The sequence below is a fragment of the Oryctolagus cuniculus genome, chromosome 20 (genome assembly GCF_051225735.1).
Source record: "Oryctolagus cuniculus isolate XC-2025 breed Fujian yellow rabbit chromosome 20, ASM5122573v1, whole genome shotgun sequence".
NCBI lineage: Eukaryota > Metazoa > Chordata > Mammalia > Lagomorpha > Leporidae > Oryctolagus > Oryctolagus cuniculus.
The window spans coordinates 15882951-15905674 of NC_142886.1; the positions used below are offsets into that span (position 1 = coordinate 15882951).

A 22724-nucleotide genomic window follows, 5' to 3' on the forward strand; every position below is an offset into this window, starting at 1 on the left:
TTACTACAAAGAGCTGTATGCCAACAAACTGGGAAATCTAGAAGAAATGGATAGATTTCTGGACACATACAATCTAACTAAATTGAGCCATGAAAACATAGAAAACCTAAACAGACCAATAACCAAGACAGAGGTTGAATCAATAATAAAGACTCTTCCAACAAAGAAAAGCCCAGGACAGGATGGATTTCACTGATGAATTCTACCAGACATTTAAAGAACTAATTCCAATTCTTCTCAAGCTATTCAAAACAATTGAAAGGGAGGGAAGCCTCTCAAACTCCTTCAATGAAGCCAGCATCACCTTAATTCTTAAACCTGAAGAAGATACAGCAGAGAAAGGAAACTACAGACCAGTTTCCCTGATGAATATAGATACAAAAACCCTCAGCAGAATACTAGCCAGTTGAATCCAACAACACATCACTTGGACCAAGTGGATTTATCCTTGGTATACAGGGATGGTTCAGCATTTGGAAATCAATCACTGTGATACATCACATTAACAAACTGGAGAACAAAATCTATATGATTATCTCAATAGATGCAGACAAAACATTTGATAAAATACAACAATCTTTCATGATGAAAATGTTAAGCAAGTTGGGTGTAGAAGGAACATTCCTCATCGCAATCAAGGCAATTTAAGACAAACCCATGGCCAGCATCCTGTTGAATGGGGAAAAGTTGGAAGCATTCCCACTAAGATCTGGAACCAGACAAGGATGTCCACTCCAGCCACTGCTATTCAATATAGTACTGGAAATTATATCCAGAGCCACTAGGCAAGAAAAATAATCAAGAGGATACAAACTAGGAAGCAGGAAGTCAAATCATATTTGCAGATGACATGATTCTATATAGAGGGAATCCAAAAGAATCCACTGAGAGACTACTGGGACTCATAAAAGAGTTTGGTAAAGTGGCAGTATAAAATCCACACAATTCTCCCTGACTCTTCCCTGAGATTGTACTTTCTCCACTTTTTTTTTTTTTTAAACTATCTTCTCCTAAACCAGAGCAGTAAGCTCCCTCCTTATCCTGCCATCTTGAAGTCCTTACTTACTTATTTTAAAGTCAGAGTTAGAGAGAGGAGAGGGATAAACACACATACACACACACACACACACACACACACACACACACAGAGTGAGAGAGAGATATCTTCCATCCATTTGTTCACTCTGTAGATGGCCACAGCAACCAGGACCAAGCCAGGCCGAAACCAGGAGCTGCATCTGGGTCTTCCACATGGGTAGCAGAGACCCAAACATTTGGGCCATCTTCTGCTACTTTCCCCAGGCCATTAGCCGGAAGCTGAATCAGAAATGCATTAGCCTGGGCTTGGAATGGTTGCCCATAGGGGATGCTGACATTATAGGTTACGACTTTACCTGCTATGCCACAATGCTGGCCCCAGACTGTTTACTTCTATTAATAACTTCCTGTTTTTAAAAGGAGGAGTTAATGAATTAATCATATATGTTTCATTCTAGACATAGATTGCTTGTAATAAATTCATCTTATTAGAAAGTTAAAGCAGCACTATCTTTTATCTTCCATATCATGTTGAATCTACTTATTGGGATTTTAAGCCATATGTTCTATTTTAAAACTTTCTTTGGCTCTGTGTCACTTTCTAAATGATATTAGAAAAACAAGGTTTTGGCCGGCGCTGTGGCTCGCTAGGCTAATCCTCTGCCTTGCGGCGCCGGCACACCGGGTTCTAGTCCTGCTCGGGGCGCTGGATTCTGTCCCGGTTGCCCCTCTTCCAGGCCAGGTCTCTGCTGTGCCAGGGAGTGCAGTGGAGGATGGCCCAAGTACTTGGGCCCTGCACCCGCAAGGGAGACCAGGAGAAGCACCTGGCTCCTGCCATCGGATCAGCGCGGTGCGCTGGCCGCAGCGCGCTGGCCATGGCGGCCAATGGAGGGTGAACCAACGGCAAAGGAAGACCTTTCTCTCTGTCTCTCTCTCTCACTGTCCACTCTGCCTGTCAAAAACAAAAACAAAAAACAAAAAACAAACAAAAAAGGTTTTTATTTCCACATTGTCCTTTGAATTCTGATATAGCAAATTTGAAACAATTCTTTTGGGCTTTTTTGGTAATCTGCTATAACTGCTATAATTTTATAAAATCTTTAGAAACTATTAGCATATGAAGCTGACACTGGACTTTGGAGGATGATTTTAGATTTTTTTCAATTTTACTTTTTTTTTTTTTTTGACAGGCAGAGTGGACAGTGAGAGAGAGAGACAGAGAGAAAGGTCTTCCTTTGCTGTTGGTTCACCCTCCAATGGCCGCTGTGGCCGGCGCACCGTGCTGATCCGATGGCAGGAGCCATGTACTTATCCTGGTCTCCCATGGGGTGCAGGGCCCAAGGACTTGGGCCATCCTACACTGCACTCCCCGGTCACAGCAGAGAGCTGGCCTGGAAGAGGGGCACCGTGACAGAATCCGGCGCCCCGACCTAGACTAGAACCCGGTGTACTGGCGCCACAAGGTGGAGGATTAGCCTAGTGAGCTGCGGCGCCGGCTTCAATTTTACTTTTTCAGTTATGAAAATAAGGTACCTGTTACAGTTCAGTGAATATGGTAATTTCAGATCCAGGTAGAATAGTACGTCTCATTTTGTCATTTTTTTAAGGTAAGCTAGTTTATATAATGGAGAATAAATCATTCTGTTAAATGTTGACTCTCTTCTAGTATATAAAAATGAATCTGAATTTAGCAAGGTTATTCTATTTTAAGTGCTTTAAGCATTTAAAAATGATGTATAAGAACGGAATTACAGAAAAATTGAAGTGAAATACATCAATTAATACGATAAACACAATGATAGCTCTTATAATTGGTATTTTAAGCTATTCCCTGAAAATATGTATGGAGATAAGAACAGGCACATTAGTCTAAATGATATTGAAGTTTTCTTTTTTTATATTTTTAAGATTTATTTATTTATTTGAAAGTCAGAGAGGGAAGAGAGACACAGAGCTATCCTGCTTCTGCTGATTGGCTCCCCAGATGACTGCAACTACCAGGGTTGGGCCAGGCTGAAATCAGAAGCCAGAAACTTCATCCGTGTCTCCCATGTGGGTGGCAGTGGCCCAAGCACCTGGGCCATCTTCCACTACTTTTCCCAGGCCATTTCCAGGGCACTGGATCATAAATGGAACAGTTGGGACAAGAACCAAAGCCCATGTAGGATACTGGCATTGCAGACAGTGGCTTTACCTGCTATGCTACAAACCCAGTCCCCTAAAGGTTTCTCCTTTTATGCACTCTTGTAGTATTTGTACTTTCCTTTTTTACACTTATTTAGATATTATTTGGCAATTTTTATTTGGTGTTTGCTATATTCCAGATGTCTTGACTTTGAGTGAAATCATTGAACAAACAGAATTTATTTATCTATAGATTCTCAGTAAGTGTATCACATGGTCATAAGTGTTCTAGAGAAAAGAAAAATACATCCTTCTTTTCGGAGAACATAGTAGGGAATGTTGCAGTGAGTAGCATGCTATTTTTTATAGAATAGTATGGGAAGATTTACCTGCTGGTAGTGCTTGAGTGATGCTCTGAATAGGATGAGGAACAGAGCTATGGGGATATTTGGGCAAATGTGTTTCACATAATCTCAGAAGCTCTGTGTTGAGTGCAGGCTCAGCATATATAGAAACCGAAGAAATTGTGCAATTATTATTTCATTTTAGCAAGCTAAGTTTTCTATCCCAGATAGTGCAAAAGATATAGTAGATCAAAAATCCTGTCCGAGATTTCAGAATTGTAATCTTAGTATACCTGGACCAAAGAAGTAAAAGCAGCTTTTGAGGAATACTTTTCTTTTTAAAGATTTATTTATTTACCCTAAAGAGTTCTACAGAAAGAGAAGGAGAGGAAGAGAGGGAGAGAGAGAGGTCTTCCATCTGATGGTTCACTCCCCAATTGGCTGCAATGGCCAGAGCTGCGCTGATCTGAAGCCAGGAGCCAGGAGCTTCTTCCTGGTCTCCCACGCGAGTGCAGGGACCCAAGGACTTGGGCCATCTTCTACTGCTTTCCCAGGCCAAGGCAGAGAGCTGGATTGAAAGTGGAGCAGCTGGGACTCGAACCGGCAACCATATGGGATGCCAGCACTGCAGGCAGTGGCTTTACCTGCTACGCCACAGCGCCGGCCCCAAGGAACACTTTTAATCAGCTGTATTAGATTAAAGATAGGATCTAAATGTCTCTTATGATAATTCAGAGGATGAGAAAAATGGATAGGGAGTCATGGTACAAGCTGCCCCTCAAATTGTTTTCCCTTTCCTCTGTAGCAATACAATCCACTCTTAAAAAAAAAAATAGAAAAAATACTGTATTTCACAACCATATGATTAAGTTCTGGCAAAATAGATGAAATAGAAATAGTATTTACATGTGTGTTTCTAAAAGGCAATGACTCATGTGGGAAGAGTCTCCTCCTTTGCCGTTCAGTTTTCATCTATACTATAATGCTATACTACAATACCAGCTCAACCACTTGAACTGTCACATGCAGCATCCCAGGGTCTGCACTGGCAGGAAACTGGAATTAAGAGCTGGAGAGGAGAATCAAGCCCAGTTACTCTGACAAGGGGATGCAGGCATCTTAACTGATGTCTTAACCGCTAGGCCAAACACCGCCCTCCCCCCACCCCCCGTCACACGTTGACTATTAAATGCATGGTTTTTAGGTTTCTCTAGAGTACAAGGATTTGTGGGACCAGGTAGATAGATAGGTTGATAACTGTATGAGAGATTTATAATGGTAATTGGTTCAGGTGATTATGGAGGTGAGAACTCCTAATATGCCGTCTGTAGTCTGGAGAGTCAGAAAAGCCAGTGGTGTAATTAAGTCTGATCTCAAAGATCTGACAATCAGTCACAAAGTGTGACTCCCATCCAGAACTGAAGGCTTAGCAAGAAGATGCTGTTTCTGTCAGTCATGAAGCCTGAAGATCCAAGAACCAGGAGCTCTGATACCTGAGAACTGGAGGAGATGAAGGGGGGTGGGCGGTGCAGTGGCGCAGCAGGTTAAAGCCCTGGCCTATGGGCGCTGGTTCTAATCCCGGCTGCTCGACTTCTGATCCAGCTCTCTGCTGTGGCCTGGGAAAGCAGTAGAAAATGGCCCAAGTGCTTGGGCCCCTGCACCTGCATGGGAGACCCAGAAGAAGCCCCTGGCTCCTGGCTTTGGATCAGCACATCTCTGGCCATTGTGGCCATCTGGGGAGTGAACCAGCAGATGGAAGACCTCTCTTTCTGTCTCTACCTCTCTCTGTAATCTCTCTTTCAAATAAATAAAATAAATTTTTTTAAAGAGATGAAAGTCCCTGTTCAAAAAGAGCAAGAATTTGCCCTTCCTTAGCTTTTCTATTCTGTTCTGGTGGCCCCTCCACAGATTGCATGATGCCTGCTGACATTGGTGGGAACATCTAGATCTTTAGTCGGTGTACTGATTAAATGTTAATCTCTTCTGGCACCCTACTGACAAATCTAGAAATAATGCTTTACATTAAACTGTTGAAGGACAGACTTTTTCCCCCCATATTATTTGTTGAACTCTACTTTATAACATAGAGTTAATCATATGTGTATAAAGTTAATTGAAAATAGATCTTAATAAAAAATAAGAATGGGAGTAGGAGAGGGAAGAGAAAGAGGGGTATGAGGGGGGTTGGGTTCAGTGGGAAAAATCACTATGTTCCTGAAATTGTAATTATCAAATGTATGAAGTTTGTATTCCTTTAATAAAAGGTTTCTGGGGAAATAAAATAAAATAAAAATGTATTCAGTATACACACACACACACAGAGAAATAATGCTTTACAGGCTATTTGGGTAACCCTTAACTGAGACAAGATGATATATAATTAATCCTTGTAACATATTCAGTTTTCACTTACAAATCATAAAAGTACTAAATTATGGTATTTCCTGTCCTTTTTAAAAATTTATCATCATTTTTCTTAGCAGTTGTAGGCCAGTGTGACAGGAATTATCACAATGATTTTAAAGACAAAAATCTAGGCCCACAGAGGGTCAAATGCCATGCTTAATTCTTTCCTGGCCCATTTCTATATTGGTATTGCCAGAATTTATACCTAGTTATGCTTTATCTTCTAGCCTGCACTTTCCAGTGTATTATACTAGCACCCCAAAGCATTAAATCCCTCTGTGTTTTACTTTTTCACCTAACATTAAAAATTATGTGTTTTTGTTTTTAACCTCTTAAATTGAGCTACAGTATGTCATTGATGTGTTTGTATTATAATTTAATTTTATTTATTTTTGGGGGATATTATACACATATATATTGCATATATGTTTATTTTTTATTCTCTGTGCCACCTGTCTGGCTCATGTAGATAGTGAGTAGAATACCAGCTAAATGATACCATTATGATATTCTTGATGTAGACAGTAGTAAAGATTAGCCTTTAAACAGTTTTTATGCCTCTTATATGTAGATTGAAACGTTTATTAAGCTTATGGATTCTGCTGTTCTATAGAAACAGTTTTGAATCTATTTGAATCTGCACATTTGGGTATGTTAATTTTTAAAATAAAAGATTTATTTATCTTGAAAGTCAGAGTTAAACAGATAGAGAAGGAGAGGCAGAGAGAGATAGAGAGGTCCTCCATCCACTGGCTCACTCACCAGACAGCCACAAAGGCAGGAGCTGTGCCGATCCGAAGTCAGGAGCCAGGAGCTTCCTCTGGGTCCCCTACGCGGATACAGGGACCCAAGCACTTGGGCCATCCTCCACTGATCTTGCAGGCCACAGCATCGAGAAGTGGAGCAGCTGAGATCCAAACCAGCGCCCATATGGGATGCCAGCACTACAGGCGGTGGCCTTACCTGCTACGCCACTGTGCTGGCCCCGGGTCTGTTATTCTTTAGCAGCGGTTCTCTTGAATGTGAACATTTATTCATTGTTTGTATTGTGTATGACTTATAATTTTTTGTAATACATTTGTCTCTTAACTATTTTTAAAAACGTATTTATTTGAAAGCCCTAGAGACAGACAGACTCAGGTCTTCCATCTGTTGGTTCACACCCAAAGTGCCTGCAACAGCAGAGGCTAGGCATGGCAGAAGCCAGGAACTCTAGTCCAACTTTCCTGTGTGGGTGGCATCAACTACTTGAGCCATCATCACTGCCTGCTAGGGGATGCGTTAGCAAGAAACTGGACTCAGAAGTGGAACTGGAACTTGAACCCTGGTACTTGATATGGTATGCAAGTGTCCTAAGGGTGGTTTAATTACTGCATTAATTCCTTCCCCTCTTCTTAACTATTCAGTGGTAATATTTAAGGACTCTGCAACTTACTAAGTAAGAATTCGCTTGAATGTAAGTCTTTCTAAAATAATTTTTTTTTCATTGTATTTGAAAGGGAGAAACAGAGTTAGAAATCTTCTATCTACTGGTTTATCTCTAAATGTTCACAACAGTCCAGGCTGGGCCAGGATTTGAAGCCAGGAGCCCAGACCTCCTTCCATGTCTCCCACGAGGGTGGCAGGGACCCAAGTACTTGATTCACCATCTGCTGCCTCCCAGGGTGCCCATTAGCAGTAAGCTGGATTGGAAGTAGGGAAGCTAGTACTGGAACCAGGCATTCTGACATTTGATGCTGAAATCTCAAGTACTGATTTCATCACTGTGCCAAACACCCACCCTAAATGCAAGTCTTTGTTTTAAAATTATATTTGGAATATTTCTGAGAACCTACTTTTGACATTTTGCACATAAAAATAAATGAGTAAACAAATGAAAATGACTTTGAATCTTCTACTTCTTCTAAGGTGCTATTGTATTTTTGTTTTGCCTAGTATTTTACTATAAGTATTAGATAAATTGAATACATGTATACTTGGTTAATATTCCTGCATTTATTTATTCAAAAAATGTTAATAAAGGGCTTGCTATATACTTTTGGTGTTGTATCTGCTCTACTGAAACTTCTGCTCTTCTGGAGATATCTTTTAGTATTGGAGACAAATATAAGCTAGTAAGTGTTGTGATAAGTAATAATCAGGGCGATGTCTTTTTTAAAAAAATAGAGTTAGAAAGATGAGTAGCATTCTTATAGGTTGTTGTAGTCATTTTGCATTCTGGATCCCAATTTTGTTCTGACTGTGCTCTGAGGGATAAATCCTCATTAGTCTAAACCAGTAATGCTAATCCTGTTCCACTTGTCAGCCATTGATTTTGCATGGAACGGGTGACTCAATCTTGGCTAATAAGATGTGCACATCATCTGGGGAGACTTCTGCATGTAATTTCCTTTTTCTTAAAAGGAGATAGACTAGAAGAGAGTACCAGCTGTTTTTTTGCACATAATTGCATGTGGCTAGAATTGAAGCAGCCAACTTGCTATCACATAAAGAAAGCTAATATGAGGTCTAAAGCTCACAAGATGAAAAGAGATTTTTTTTTACTGGTATATTGAACCATTGACTTAACCTTTTTTCAATCGAGAAATTAAATTCTTATTTTTAAACCATTTTGAGTTGTGTTTTCTCTCATTTCTTTATATGTTATAATTAATACACATTGTCTGGAACTGTCAGTGAAAATAGATAGCATTTAAGAAGATATCTGGGGGCTGTTGCTGTTGCACAGCAGGTTAACATGCCCTGGCCTGAAGCGCCGGCATCCCACATGAGCACCGATTGGAGACCTGGCTGCTCGACTTCGATCCAACTCTCTTCTATGGCCTGGGAAAGCAGCAGAAGATGGCTCAAGTCCTTGGACCCTTTACCCACATGGAAGACCTGGAAGAAGCACCTGGCTCCTGGCTTCTGATCTGTGCAGCTCCAACTGTTTCGGCCAATTGGGGAGTGAACCATTGGATGGAAGACTCTCTCTGCCTCTTCTCTCTCTGTAACTCTGACTTTCGAATAAATAAATAAATCTTAAAAATTATATCTGAATTATAGGAAAGAGCCAAAGGGTGAGTTTCTTGCTTAGCAGTTAAGACACTAATTGCTCATGGTCTCCCTGGGCATGCCTCGGGTTCACTTCCTGGTTCCCATTTTTTTTCTTTTTTCTTTTCCTCTCTCTGTCTCTCTCTTTTTCTTTCTTTCTTTTTTTTTTAAATTTATTTGAAAGGCAGAGATACACAGAGAAGGAGAGACAGAGAAATCTTCCATCAGTTGGTTCACTCCCCAAATGGCCACAATGGCCAGTGCAGGGCCAGACAGAAACCAGGAGCCTCCTCCAGTCTCCCATGCAGGTGCAGAGGACAAACACTTGGGCCATCTTCTGCTGCCTTTCCAAGCACGTTAGCAAGGAGCTAGATTAGAAGTGGAGCAGCAAACTCAAACCGGCACCCATATAGAATGCTGGCGCTGCAGGCCATGGCTTAACCCACTGTGCCCTTTGTTCCTGTTCTTCATTTAGTTTCCTGCCAATGCAGATTCTGGAAACCAGAGGTGATAGCTCAAGTGATTGGTTCCTGCCACCCCACTGGGAGGCCTGGCTTGAGTTTGTATCTCCCAGCTTCTTACTGACCCAGTCCTAAGTGTTGGAGGCATTTAAGAAGTGAACCAGCAGATGGGAGCTCTCTTTCTTTCTCTGTATTCCTCACTTTCTCTCTTTCTGCCTGTCAGATAAATTTTTTAAAAAGTGAGCCAAAGAAATTACAGTTTTTGTTAAAGTATCAGCAATAACAAAACCTGTGATGGGTTAAGAACTAGGTATAACAGTGTAGAAACTGGTAGAAGGCTGATATACTGGATTTTTGATGAGCAGGGGAAAGATAATAGTAACTAATATTTGCAAATTGCTTTATACTGTACAAGCCATTTTTGTAAATATTTTCATATTATCTTTACATTTATGAATATGAGTTTACACTATTGGAATTCCTGTTTTAAAGTTGGATAAACTACCTTTAGGGTATAGTCTGTTATTGATTTGAAATGATTATTCTTTTCTATTACATCAAAGAATCAAGAATATATATGTGTGCAAGTGTATATGTACTACACACACCTGCATTTCACACACACGAAGGAACATGGTAAATTCAACATTTCACTTGATTTTATTAGTATTATCACTTTTTAGGATTATTAATTTATTCAGGGCTGCAGGTACAGATATCAAGTCCAGATTTCTAGGTCTGTTTTAATAGTCTAAGTGAATTGTATCAGTAAACACAGCCTGGTAGTATCATGTCTGTTAAAGTAAATGAGATACTCCTAATAGAACCCTATAGATGTGATTATGTGTTTATATTTCATAACTGGAAAGATTCATTTCTAAGATATTGGCTGTTTTCAGTGATTTAATATTTTGTACTTATATTCACAGTACCTGGAATTTTAAATTCATGTGTACACTGACTGTACCAATAGGGAATGTGAACACATTATAGATATATGTGTAAATAGTGAATCAAAATTGAATTTTATAATCTTGGTAGGGGCTACATAATTTTATTTCCTGTCCCTCACCTTGCCTTCCTTCTTTTCTTTCTCTCTCTCTCTCCTTTTCCTTCTTCTATTTTTCAATTTAGTTGGTCTCACCAACTACTTTTTCAAAAATCTTTCTTATGGGTCTAGCACAGTGGGTTAAGCTGCTGCCTGGGATGCCGGCATCTTGTCTCAGCTATTCCACTTCTGATCCAGCTCCCTGCTCATGCACTCGAGAAAGCAGCAGAAAATGGCCTACGTGCCTGGGCCACTGCCACCTTGTGGGAGACCCGAATGGAGGTCCTGGCTGCTGGCTTTGGCCTGGCCTTTATAGCCATTTGGGGAATAAACCAGTAGATGGGAGATCTCTTTCTGTCTGTCTCTTTCCACCTCTTTCTGTCACTCTGCCATTCGAATAAATAAATTTTTCTTATTTTTATGGCAGAGAAAGAAAGATCTTCCCCATGCTGGTTCACTCCCCAAATGAAGCTGGGGCTGGACCAGGCTAAAGCCAGGCACTCTGTCCCAGCTTTCCATATGGGTGGCAGGAACTCAGGTGCTTGAGCCAGCACTCACTGCTGCCCGGGCACATTGCAGCAGCTGAATCTGCAGAGGAATGGTCAGGACTTCAGCAGGTGCTCAGATGTGGGAGGCCAGCATCACTGCCCCTCACCACGGACTTCCACATAAATGAAGTCAAAGTTGATTGAAACTAGAATTAAAGGGTCATTTGTAATTTATGATATTTTTGCTTTGCTTCTTATTTCTTTCTTATACTAATAAACACATACATTAATTGCCTATTTCCCTTATAGGGAGACCTAATGTTAATAAAGTTTCATACATTCTGTAACAATACTTAATTTGAAAATGAATTGATAAAAAGAGAAAATATTCAAAAGATATGGTCTTAGGCACATGTTAATCTTGAATTGAAGTGAATTATAAATGTATAGATTCTTTGAATTAAGTATTTATGCTTTGTAACCAATGATTAGCTTTTCTATGAAAGACTTGTTTATAATTCCCTTATTCAACCTGAAAAATTCATTTCCTAGAATTGTTGGCTATTGAAAATATGCCTTTTAAGTGTAACAGTCATACTTAACCTCTTTTACCTTGTAGTAATTCATTAAATTTGTTGAATAAATGATTGCATTTTTCTGTTGAATTTTGTAGTTAATTCCATTAAATTGAATTACTCGAAGAGGCACTCTATAATAATGATTTTGGTTTTTATTCTTTCTAGTTAAAAATGTAAGCATTCTAAAGATGTCTAAATTGTAGCATATACTTATTATAGCTTATGGAGTCATTATTATTTGAGTATTTATGATAATTCCTTTTTTTCTGAGAGTGGGTTAGACTGCTAAAAAGGTTCAGCACAGTTAATCTGTTGCTTGTTAATTATATTATTAGTTATTTAAGTTGAATCTTACTGTGTTTGGAACATGTGAAAAATACAATTTTCACATTAACATTTAGATTGAAGTCAATCATATCAAAATAATTAGTCAAAAATTTTTTTTCATTAAAACTAAGGATGTACAGTGATGATAGTTTTGTTGAAAAAGAAAATCTGTCTGCTAGGAGCTGGCATTGTGGCATAGTGAGTTAAACCACAGCCTGAGATGCCTGCATCCTTTGTGGGTATAGATTTGAGTCCTGGGGCCAGCGCTGTGGCTCACTTGGTTAATCCTCCGCCTGCGGTGCTGGCATCCTATATGGCTGCCAGGTTCTAGTCCCGGTTGCTCCTCTTCCAGTCCAGCTTTCTGCTGTGGCCTGGGAAGGCAGTGGAGAATGGCCCAAGTGCTTGGGTCCCTGCACCCACATGGGAAACCAGGAGGAAACACCTGGCTTCTGGCTTCAGATCGATGTATCTCTGGCCATGGCAGCCATTTGGGGAGTGAACCAATGGAAGGAAGACCTTTCCCTCTGTCTCTCTCTCTCACTGTCTAACTCTGTCAAAAAAAAAAAAAAAAAAAAAAAAAAAAAAAAGACTTGAGTCCTGGCTACTCCACCTCCAATCTGACTTCCTGCTAATGCCCCTGGGGAGGCAGCAGAAGATGATCCAGAGCGAGAGAGCGAGAGAGAGATCTTCCACCCTTCACCCTCCCATTTCACTCCCCAAATGCCTGCAATAGCTAGGACTGGGTCAGGCTGAAGCCAGGAGCTGGGAATTCCATCTGGGTGTTGCAGGTAGGTAGTACTGAAACAACTTGAGCCATCATCTACTGCCTCCCAAGTGCATAAGCCGGAAGCTGGATTGGAAGTGGAGGCAGGACTCAGTCGTAGGCACTGAGATGTTGAATCAGGTGTCCCATGCAGCAGCTTAACACACTGCACATTATAGTGCTTGCCCCATTTCTACTTCAATGCTTTTAAAACATCTTCCATTGTCTACTAGAGTGTATTTTTTTTTTCTGAAGAGATGTCCACTGCAATTCTTTGTTATCATGTGTATATTTTAGCCCTACATTTGTGGGTATTTTCCCCAATAAATTTTAGTTTTATTAGCCTTTAAATATGCATTGCAATTCTACATATGCCCATGACTAAACTTTTTTTCAATGTACATTACATGAAATTTGGTGACAAGTTTTGTTTTGAAAAGCTTCTTTTCAGAATGAACACTCAAGTGGGGAAATGTTATAAATACTCAAACCTGTTTTGTAAATAGTTTTTTGACTAATGACGATAGATGACTTTCATTTGCGTTTTACCACTCAACACTTTTCCATTGATAATGATAGTCACAGGAGGTGTGCAGCTGTGGTGAAGCTGTAAAACACCTCAGTGTCTGAAGGTCAAGCCCTGTCATCTGTGGCTGCCCCCTCCGGGTTTCTTCCTTCCTGGCTTCATTTTGGATAATTGCTATTACTCTGTCTTCTTAATTCTTTGCCTGTAGTGTCCTACTTGTCTCTTAAGCCTTTCTAGAGAATCTCTTAAGATTTCAGATATTGTAATTCTTTGTTCTAGGATTTGCATTTATGTTAATAGCTTTTCTTTTTTTGATTCATTTTTTTTCTCTAAATACTAGTATGTATTTCAATAGTTTTAATGTTACTTTCATCATCATTATTTCTGAATTTTGAGTCTGTTTTAATTGACTGATTTTCTTCTTGTTAATGGGTGGCATTTTCCTCCTTCTTGCCATCACAATAAAAGTTTCTTGGCAAAGTGACCCATAATTTATTCAGCCATACCTCTGTTGATGGACAGTTACATTTTTTCCTTTTTGGAGTTACTGAAGGCAATGCTGTAATGAATAACCTTATGAATGTGTTATGTTCAGTTGTTAAATTGGTATAATCTTGGTATAAATTCCTGCTAGTGGAGTTTCTCATGAAAGCAAATGCATATGAGAATATTTGACATATAATACCATATTTCCCTTTGCATAGTGTTGTACATATTTATGTTAAGTGCTGAATTACTTAATATTTTATGTCTGAAAGAAAGAAAAAATATTTTATGTCTGTTAAATTTTTGTTTGACCTGTGTAATAGTGCAGCTTGATGTATTCAGTACAAATTGATCAAATCAGGCAGTCAGCATCTCCATTTCCCTTTCCTTTTACCATGCTTGGAACCTAACAGCTGCTCTCCCCCAGCTCTTCATGCAATATGTAATATATTACTGGGAACTAAAGTCACCTGTTTTGCTGTAAAATACTAGAACCTGTCTCTCTGTGTTTTGGTACCCATTGTCAACCTCCATTTCTCCTCCTTGTCCCTTTATCAGCCTCCAGTGATTCCAGCCTCTAGTCATCATCATTCCAAGACCAGATCAATTTTTAAAAACCTCCACATGGATAAAAATGCAATTATCATCAAAATCATTTTAATAAACTCCACTCTACCCCTGAAGATTTTTTTCAATATCACTGGAGTTTTAAAAATTGTTTGTCTGCAATGAAAATTTTTTTAAAAAAGATTTGAGAGGCAGAGTTAGAGACAGACAGAGGGAGAGAAAAAATGGGAGGTCTTCCATTTGCTGGTTCACTCCCCAAATGGCTATAGTGGCCTGAGCTGTGCCATTGCCATTCTGGATCCAGGAGCTTCTTTCACGTCTCTGATGCGGGTGCAAGGCCTCAAGCTCTTGGGCCATCTTCCGCTGCTTTCCCAGGCCATAGCAGAGAGCTGGATTGGAAGAGGAGCAACCAGGACTCAAACCAGCACCCAAATGGGATGCTGGCACTGCAGGCAGAGCTTAACCTATGCCACAGCACCTATAATAAAAACTTTTAGAGTAGTTTAGTTTCAGTTCGTCTTGACATATTGCTCATCTGTTAGTTTGCATACAACTTTAAACATTCTGTAATAAGAATTTTAAAGAGTACAGCCGTAAATTTACAAGGTTTTATCCTGACAATAAACATGTATTTTGATGTTTTTCAAGTTACAGTATAACAGTTTTGTAATATGCAGGTGGTTGTGTTCAATTTCATGCTTAAACATAATGATAGCAAAAATGTAATTAAGTGGTATTGTTTATGTTAGTTTGTATTCAGTTTCTTTTGCATCGCTCCCAGCATTAGTTACTGTGAGAGGAGGTTGTTTTGTTTGTGTTTGTTTCAGTGGCTTTACTTCCCTTTGCCATTAGAATCCACTAGAATATTACCTCTTGAAGGCAGAAATTTTTGTCTGAGTTGTTCACTACCTTATTTGCATTGCCTAGGATATTATGTTTTCTGTAATAAGGACTCCTCTAGCTATGTTTTGAATGAGTAAGTGGATCATGGAATTTAAATTTAGGTAAAATATATGGTAGGGAACTTTCAGGTGCTTTCCATTATAAATGCTTTTAAGAACCATATTGCGTATTTTAAAATAAATAAAACTTAAATAGAAATAGTGTGAATGATGTACTGAGTGAAGTACCATTTTTAAAAGGTGCACTGCTTACTGGTGGCAGTAAGAAGATGCTTCCGAAGTGAAGGCGCTGAGGGACAAAGCCCTTACTGATTCCCACCGTTTGTTTCTCCTTCACACGTGCTCCCTTTTTTATTGCAGCTGTGAAACCTTCCCTGATCTTCTCAAATCCATTCTAGCTGAGAAATCTCACAGCACTCATTAGCCATGTCAGATCACCTGTGTTTATCCATCTCCTTTCTCTATTGTGAATTACATTTTCACTTTTATTCCATTTTATCTCCATTATATTTTTTTGTTTTATCTTCTCATTTTCCTTTTAAAAAATGACATCTTGTTCTGAGAAATGCTGATGGAGATGCTGTGTAACTGCATTTTCTTTATAAAAAGATTCAAGTTTTTTTTTTTTTTATTCATTTGAAAGGCAAAGTTATAGAGAGGGAGGGAGGCAGAGAGAGAGAAATCTTCCTCCTGCTGGTTCACTCCCCCAAATGGCCACAATGGCCAGGACTGTACCAGGCAGAAGATAGGGGCTCAAGCACTTGAGCCATCTTCTGCTGATTTTTCGGGTACATTAACAGGGAGCTGGATCGGAACTGGAGCAACGAGGACTCAAACCAGTGCCCATATGGGTTGCCGGCATCCCAGGCAGCAGCTTAACCTGCTATGTCAGAACCCCAGCCCTGTAACTTCATTTTCATAATGATGATCACTAAACACAGGTGACTGTTGAACAATTGAAATGTGGCTGAATGTCTCTGAAGGAATAATTTTATTTTGTAAGATTTATTTATTTGAAACGCAGTGTTAGACACACACAGAGGGAGGGAGGGAGGGAGAGAGAGAGAGAGAGAGAGAGATATCTTCCATCCTCTGGTTCACTCCCTGAATGGCCACAATGCTGGTGCTGGGCCAATCCAAAGACAGGAGCCAGAGCCAGGAAGCTTCTTTTGGGTCTCCCACATGGGTGCAGGGGCCTAAACACTTTGGCCATCTTCCACTGCTTTCCCAGGTACATTAGCAATGAGCTGGATTGGAAGTGGAGCAGCCAGGACCCAAACTGGTGATCATATGGAATGCTGATGTCACAGGTGGCAGTTTAACCCACTATGCCACAATGCCGGCCCCATAGCTGAATTTCCTTCCTTCCTCCCTTCCTCCCTTCCTTCCTTCCTTCCCTCCCTCCCTCCCTCCCTCCCACAGGCAGACTGGACAGTGAGAGAGACAGAGAGAAAGGTCTTCCTTTACCATTGGTTCACCCTCCAATGGCCGCGGCCGGCGCTGTGCCGATCCGAAGCCAGGAGTCAGGTACTTCTCCTGGTCTCCCATGGGGTGCAGGGCCCAAGCACTTGGGCCATCCTCCACTGCACTCCCTGGCCACAGCAGAGAGCTGGCCTGGAAGAGGGGCAACCGGGACAGAATCCGGTGCCCCAACCGGGACTAGAACCTACTGAGCCGCGGTGCCGGCCCCATAGCTGAATTTTCATAATGGTAACCCCTAGTCACAGGTGGCTGTTGAACAGTTGAAATGTGGCTAAATGTCACTGAGGAAACAATTTTTAATTTTAATTTTTATTTAAATAGTTACATATGGTTAGTGGCTGTTGAACCACAAGTATCTTTCTAGGACCTAGAATATGTATCTTTGAAGTTGTCATCTACTTCTTGTAATATACAAGTTCACACTATTTAAACCTCACAACCACTCCTGTTAAAACACCTAATTTTACTGATACTATAGGCGAGCTCTAGAGTCAGGAAAATACCTTGAAAAATTACATATAATGTGTGTAATGCTTCAGAGGTATTTTCACTAATACTTTTATAAATAAGTTGAATGACTTTCATATATTTAATGCTTGAATCCTAGTATTATTTTTGAAAGTGAACACTGGCCGGTGCCACGGCTCACTAGGCTAATCCTCCGCCTTGCGGCGCCGGCACCCAGGGTTCTAGTCCCGGTTGGGGCGCCGGATTCTGTCCCGGTTGCCCCTCTTCCAGGCCAGCTCTCTGCTGTGGCCCGGGAGGACAGTGGAGGATGGCCCAAGTGCTTGGGCCCTGTACCCCATGGGGGACCAGGATAAGTACCTGGCTCCTGCCATCGGATCAGCGCGGTGCCGCGGCAGCCATTGGAGGGTGAACCAACGGCAAAAGGAGGACCTTTCTCTCTGTCTCTCTCTCTCTCACTGTCCACTCTGCCTGTCAAAAAAAAAGAAAAGAAAAAAAGTGAATACTCTAGAAGCAGAAAATAAGACAAAGTGAAGAGAAATTATTTGTGTTCTAAGTGCTTTTCTTTTGAACCAGTTTTATAGTAAGTGCTCTCTCACTTTCTACATTCAACTTTGGTGTCTTAAGTGACTCTTAAACGTGTTTGAAGCTGATGTGCTCAGTACTTTGACATACATCATACTTGCCATCATATATGACATCCTTCACTGACTCGTTCACTTAGTAACTCATCTATTCAAACATGTTCATTTGTACAAAGTAAGGATCTCTGTGTTTGGTATATATGGACAGAATGAACAAAAGCTATAATATTTATATTTTAACAGATGTAGTTCAACAATGGACATGAAGTAAATAGGCATTCACTGTGATTGGTAGATAGGGGAAAAAATTCTATACCTGCTGTTTTAACCATGCTAAAGAAAATCACGTAGAAAGCCACTCACTCTTTAGCTTGACTTGATTTTCTTGAGAATTTTTTAAAATATTGACTAAGAATAAATAAAGTCTTGGGCAGCATTTTCTCTAAAAAGAGAATTTAAATGATGCTGTTAAGAAAATGACCATGTTTTGCTCCTACAATAATTTCTTGATTTTATAACTCATATAATATCAGTATTGCTATATAATGTACTAATTTAATATCTGAATATTTTTGATGGTAGTTTATTAAAATCTAAGATATTTTAACAAAGTTTACATTTCTGTATTTGTTACTTTTCAACTTGTGTCTTATATTACTTTTGAATATTTATATAATTTTGTCCTAATTCTAAGTAACATGCGTCAGCATCTATTATTTAGTTAACTTATTATTTAAAAAGCTATCATGCTTTGAGTATCACAGTTGTCTTTCTAACTAATTTTGCTATGAAGAGAATGATAAAATAATTTTATCTCACTAGCTTTGAATTGGCTGGGTTGTATTATAGGTTCAGCATATGGTATAATTTTACACTGTTGGATTTGTTGTCATAAAAAGTCTCATTCATTCAAATGTAATATTTACATTTTTATATTACTGAATTAGCCATCAGAATGGTTTAATTTTTTGCTTGTTTTTAATTATGGAATCCTGGATGTCTGCCTTATTTCTATAAAAGATGAAGAGTGGAGCTTACATTACTAGTCTGTGACTTGAAACATTGAATAAACTTTAATCTTTTTGTTTTGATGAATTGGCTGAAGGTACATGAGATTAAAGGACAGTGTTTTGCAAAAGAGACAAGATAAACAGTGCAGTTGAGAAAGGCATTCTTGATTTTCATTTGGATTATTGTTTTTTTAATTTGGTTTCCAAACAATTCTTGGTGAATACAGTTCTTTTTATTTCATGTTTTAACCCAGTGTAAACCCATAACATTAAGGTAAATGGTGCTAGATTATACAGGAAGGAAGTAGAGTATTTATAGGATACTCATTTGAAGAGATTTTTTTCTTCCTTTTGTTTACATGGTCATTTAAAAGCAATTGAGATTTCAGATTTATTCATTTATTTTTAAAATATTTTGTTTATTTTATTTGAAAGGCAGAGTGACAGAGAGAAAAAGAGACAGAGACATTTTCCATCCCCTGGTTCACTCTCCAAATGGCCACAATGGCCCCGGCTGGGCTAGGCCAGGCTGAAACCAGGAGCCAGGAGCTCCTTCTGGGTCTCCTACATGGGTGGTGGGGGGGTCATATCCTTGGCCATTCTATGCTGCTTTCTCAAGCGCATTAGCAGGGAGCTGGATTGGAAATGGAGCCTCTGGGATGTGAACTGGTGCCCATACGGGATTCAGGTGTTGCTGGTGGTGGCTTAATCTGCTCTTCTACATTATTGACCCTGATATTTGATATTTAAAACTAGGAAAATAGTGGCCTTGTGCTCTAATTTTTTTTTAAGCTTCCTCTCTCACTTTTCTATCTACTCACTTTTTTTTCCATCCCAAACCTTGTATTTAATTTTTGTGACTGTATAATTAGTAATCATGACCCCACATATGATGTCTTGTGTACAGGAAGTATTTCTCCTCTCCTGTTTCTTTTATAAGGAATCCTGAACCTGGATAGATGACTTCTCCTGTATAGCTCTGGATTGTTGAATGATTTCAATTATATCTTTGTCTACAAAAGAAAAAAAAAATATAGTTGTTCCCAAGGGAATTCTAAGTCAAATGGTGGAGAAATGACAAATGAAACCCATAGCTAAGCTCGGTGCATTTGTAGTTTAAGATGCACAACAGCTGAGATGTAACTGATACTAGCTTTCTATTATAATTGTTGGCATTTTTAATAAATTTGATGAAGGAATAGCCTGGCCTGATCCATTTGAACTTCTGCATTGATATTTGTTTAGAGTGGTTGCCAGCTGATTGATGACTGTGATAACCTTTGCTTGGCTAGTATGGGTGTCAGTTTTAGAATTTATCCTAAAAGTGACAATTTGCCTGTCACCTGCAGAGTTGAATGGTGTGATGGCATCTGCGCAGTGAGATGGAGGCGTGTGGAGAACAGGATTTATAGAAATGAATTCATTCATATGGAGAAAATGTTTGAAAATTATTTAAGAAGGAAATGTGATGATGTCATGCCTACAGGGTTTTCAGGCGTAGAACTAATTAATCTGGATCTGGTAGAGCCCATGTGTATGTGTATTAGTATGCAGACTTAAATGTTTACTCTTTATTTGTTAGTAGGCAGTTAGATTATCTTCTAGCCTGTTGGTCAGTCGATGCTGATGTGTTCACTTTTAATTATGTTAATTTAAGCATATGCTATTTTACATATAATAATATTAATTTATATACATTTCTTACTCTTTCCACAGCATGTAGAGTTCATGAAACACAGGACAATAAAGCTTCCTTCTCATATCATCTGGATGAACTCTTTGAAAGATTCAGCACAGGAGTACCAGAGAGGCAAAATTGTCTGAAGCATCATGTGTTGAAACAACAGATGTCTGCTCACCTGTGCACTAGCTAGAAACAAAGTTAGAATGTTTTCAATTCTTTGAGCTCCAGGAATTCAGGGGACTGAGTTGAAAACCTGAAAATGCGGCCATGGACTGGTTCCTGGCGTTGGATTATGCTCATTCTTTTTGCCTGGGGGACCTTGCTATTTTATATAGGTGGTCACTTGGTACGAGATAATGACCACCCCGATCACTCTAGCCGAGAACTGTCCAAGATTCTAGCAAAGCTTGAACGCTTGAAACAACAGAATGAAGACTTGAGGCGAATGGCCGAATCTCTCCGGTAGGTTTGAAAATCTTGAAGAAATAATAAAATTGTCTTTGTTCTTAAGTGTAGGATTTAATTCAGCTACTGGAAAATAATTTCTATAAACAGTCTTTGCAAAATTTTAAATATCTTAGTAGACTAGGGTGTGTATGTTTAATAGAGAATTTCTCCATAGTGATGAACCTAATTTTGCATATGAATTTTAATATAAAAAACAATGACATTTATTTTATGCACTTTGATTAACAGTTATTTTCAGCATTTGGACAGCTTTGATATATTAAATGCAAAATTTGTATGATTTAAATCAGTGTTTATTAAACTTTTACTGTATGGATCATAACAATGGAATGTTGAGCTGATTTAAAACTTAAATGTTAGGCGGCGCCGTGGCTTACTAGGCTAATCCTCCTCCTTGCGGTGCTGGAACACCGGGTTCTAGTCCTGGTCAGGGCGCCGGATTCTGTCCCAGTTGCCCCTCTTCCAGGCCAGCTCTCTGCTGTGGCCAGGGAGTGCAGTGGAGGATGGCCCAAGTGCTTGGGCCCTGCACCCCATGGGAGACCAGGATAAGTACCTGGCTCCTGCCATCGGATCAGCGCGGTGCATCGGCCGCGACAGCCATTGGAGGGTGAACCAACGGCAAAAGGAAGACCTTTCTCTCTGTCTCTCTCTCTCACTATCCACTCTGTCAAAAAAAAAAAGAAAGAAAGAAAAGAAAAAGAAAAAAAAACTTAAATGTTTAAGAAACACAATTTCATGGTTAACTAAAACAATTGAATTTGGAATGTGAAAGATTATTATCACTATTTCTAGTCTATAAGGAATTGTGACATATATCTGTTGGAAGGTACTGTTTGGCAAACCAAAGTCTAGTATTTTCATATAAAAGGTAAACATAGTGTTATATAGGTGATCTCTTTTTTTTCAAAGTTACTAAGTTTAAAATTATGTACTATCTTTCCATAGGAAGGTGATCCTGTGTTTAATGTTTGCTCTTTCTCAAAGATAGAGATTGAGGCTAGAAATGAGGATTTTAGAGTCATTGACCACCAGGTAGAGAAAAAAACATGAATATTAATAATTTCTTTTTGAAAAATAAATAAGTTGAGGAGTAGAAAGTGGTAATATACTACTGTTCAGAGTGCCGTAAGAATAGTTGGGGAAGAAGAGCAGACGAGAGCTTTATGAGGGAAAGGCAGGAACATTCCGTGGAGGAAGAGGGTGGTGGGTGGTGTTAGTCCTGGAAGCTGAGAGGGGGTTCCCAGATCCCTCACATTCTCCCAGTTTCCACCCCGCTGCCCTTCATTCTTCCTTTAGAGCTGAGATCTGTCCAGTTCCATAACATTTTCTTCACTATAATATTGTTTTTCATCTTTTTATGAGCTATGGAAGATAATGATAGGTATAAATTTTTTTTACAAAAATTAGTGAAATGTCATCCTTATCATTTGTAGTAGTAGTAGTAGTCAGGTACTAGAAAATGGATAGATGGGGGCCAGTGCTGTGGCAAAGTAGGTAAAGCCCCTGCATGCAGTGCCGGCATCCCACAGGAGTGCCCATTCAAGTCCTGGCTGCTCCATGTGTGGGAGAGCAGTGGAAGATGGCCCAAGTGCCATCTGGGGAGTGAACCAGTGGATGGAAGACCTCCTTCTCTGCCTCTGCCTCTGCCTCTGCCTCTGCCTCTGTGTAACTTGGCCTTTCAAATAAATAAATCTTAAAGAAAAAAGAATGAAAATGGACAGAAAACTTCTTGTATTTGTGTATCATTTTATTTCCTGCTGGGATAATCAAGAAGGATCACAGAGGTGATCTTTCAGTAGTTTCAATAATTCTTTTTTTTTTTTTAATTAATTCATTTGAAAGAGTTACTGAGAGAGGAGGAGAGACAGAGAGAGAGGTCTTCCATCTGCTGGTTCACTCCCCAGGAGGCCGCAACAGCCAAGCCTGGCCCAAGCCAAAGC

The 22724-nt window shown here is 39.6% G+C and overlaps 1 protein-coding gene across 13 annotated transcripts in view; it reads left to right on the plus strand.

Moving 5' to 3' along the window:
• FUT8 (fucosyltransferase 8) overlaps nucleotides 1–22724 on the plus strand; it is a 296071-nt gene that overhangs the window by 111735 nt on the left and 161612 nt on the right. For all 13 annotated transcript variants that reach the window (XR_016226668.1, XR_016226667.1, XR_016226669.1 and 10 more), the window contains one exon: nucleotides 20349–20778. Coding sequence is in view for 10 of the 13 variants with exons in the window: in XM_002719524.6 (XP_002719570.1) it covers nucleotides 20576–20778 (203 nt within the window). In the remaining 3 variants the exon portion in view is untranslated. The remainder of the gene's footprint in view (nucleotides 1–20348; nucleotides 20779–22724) is intronic.